A 1792-nucleotide genomic window follows, 5' to 3' on the forward strand; every position below is an offset into this window, starting at 1 on the left:
TCACCCTTTCAGCTCTTTAAGTCAGGAGCATCTCCTAGAAAACTTCCATTTCACCTCAGACTTTAGAAGTCTTCCTCTGTTCTTCCTTCTGAGGCTATGCTTCCCAGTTTGTATACTTACTCTTACCCTGTTTATATGTGCCACACACCCTTCTGTGGTTCATTGTCCTTATGTTTCAGCAAACTCAGTTATCTCTTCCCCTGGTTTTGTTTCTTGTCATCTTCCTGTTTTCCTTAATTACCAGGTAGAACAAAACTTTAAAACACGTCAGAAAATTGAGGCACCTCACCCACAGGTCAGGGTAGGAACTCATGATCTGCTTGAGCCTGGGGACTCTGATCCATGGTCACACAGCATCTATTACCTCTGTAATAATGCTGCTTCTGTTTCTCTTTTAAAGAGGGCCCGTATGGGATTTTTGCTGGAAGAGATGCATCCCGAGGTCTCGCCACTTTCTGCCTGGATAAGGAGGCTCTGAGGGATGACTATGATGACCTCTCCGATCTCAACGCTACACAGCAAGAGACCTTGAGCGACTGGGAGTCACAATTCATTTGTAAGCAATTTTAAACCAATTTACAAAGAAGTAACTAACTAGTGTGTAATAAGGGAAGCAACAGCTAAAAGGCTGTTACCAGCTGGAAGTGTCAGTCTGGAAACTTACTTTGAGTTAATACCTCAGTTTGCTAAGTATTACTGGAATTACTGTTATTCAAAAGAATTAAAGAGAAATGCCAGGTTTTCCTTCTACGTTCTTCTTCCCTCTGCTCCTTACAGAACAGTGGGAGAGATGGAAGCATTCCATCATAGGCAAAGATATGTAAGACCACCTAGAAAGTTGACAGGAATTGGAAATTAAGAGCATGTTTTTGATACAGTCAAGACCCCATCTATAGAAAGGATTGGATTTTAATGCTCTGAGAATTGAAGCTTATTCTCCATTCAGCTTCTCAGAAATAAGAGTAAACATTTGAATTATTCTTCTTGGATTTTTATGAGTTTTGAAGACTCTTTAAAGTAGACTTTTTTTTGCCTTGGTGCTTTTCATATAACTTTTTTTACTTAAAATAAGTGACACTGTGTGGGCTTGCTGGTAGCTTTATCAGATTCACAGACAACTGTATCCAGCTCAATTTCTCCCCCAGAAGGAAAGAGCAAATACCACCTCTGTGCTTGCAGGCAGCCTGGTCACTATTGTACTAGTGATGGCCAGAGTGGCAGAGGAAAAAGGCAGCTTGCACACTTGAGATGTCTGTTCTCAAATTAACAGAAGGAATTCACTTTCATAGTTGCCTTGTATTTCTATGCTTAGTATTAAAAGTTTTAAAAAGGCAATTCCAACTGTTCTGTGTCATGTGCCTCCACTTGCTGCTCAAAAAGGAGAATTTGAAACCACAGTTTTATGGAAATTGCTGTGTTGACCCTTGTACCGAGGGATGCCCAGTGGTATCATCAATTTTTTTTCTCCTATTGTATATCTTGTTGATGAAAAATTATTCCTCCATATCTCATGCTACCTTTTACGCAAGTGCAAACCAAAGGGATTATTTCTACTGAGATAAGACAAAAACTAAACATACCAGTTTTTCTTCTTGATGAATTTTTATACGTATATGTGATGGAAATTGCATGAACAGAAAGTAGTATAGCGGAAATCAAATGTTTTTTTTTGGTTTTAAGTCCAGGGTTTGGTATTAAAGATTTACTATCACTAGCTAGAATGGAGTTTTCCTCCACATAATGCCATTAGAACCTCTTAATCCTGACCTAATGTGCCCCTACTATTTTGACG

The 1792-nt window shown here is 39.2% G+C and overlaps 1 protein-coding gene across 1 annotated transcript in view; it reads left to right on the forward strand.

Annotated features, from left to right (window-relative positions):
* Positions 1–400: 400 nt before the first annotated feature.
* PGRMC1 (progesterone receptor membrane component 1) overlaps positions 401–1792 on the forward strand; it is a gene marked incomplete at its 5' end in the record, with an annotated part of 2404 nt that continues 1012 nt past the window's right edge. The window contains one exon of the mRNA XM_010019658.1: positions 401–556. Within this exon, the coding sequence (XP_010017960.1) occupies positions 401–556 (156 nt within the window). The remainder of the gene's footprint in view (positions 557–1792) is intronic.

The sequence above is a fragment of the Nestor notabilis genome, unplaced genomic scaffold (genome assembly GCF_000696875.1).
Source record: "Nestor notabilis isolate BGI_N333 unplaced genomic scaffold, ASM69687v1 scaffold23428, whole genome shotgun sequence".
Classification (NCBI taxonomy): domain Eukaryota; kingdom Metazoa; phylum Chordata; class Aves; order Psittaciformes; family Psittacidae; genus Nestor; species Nestor notabilis.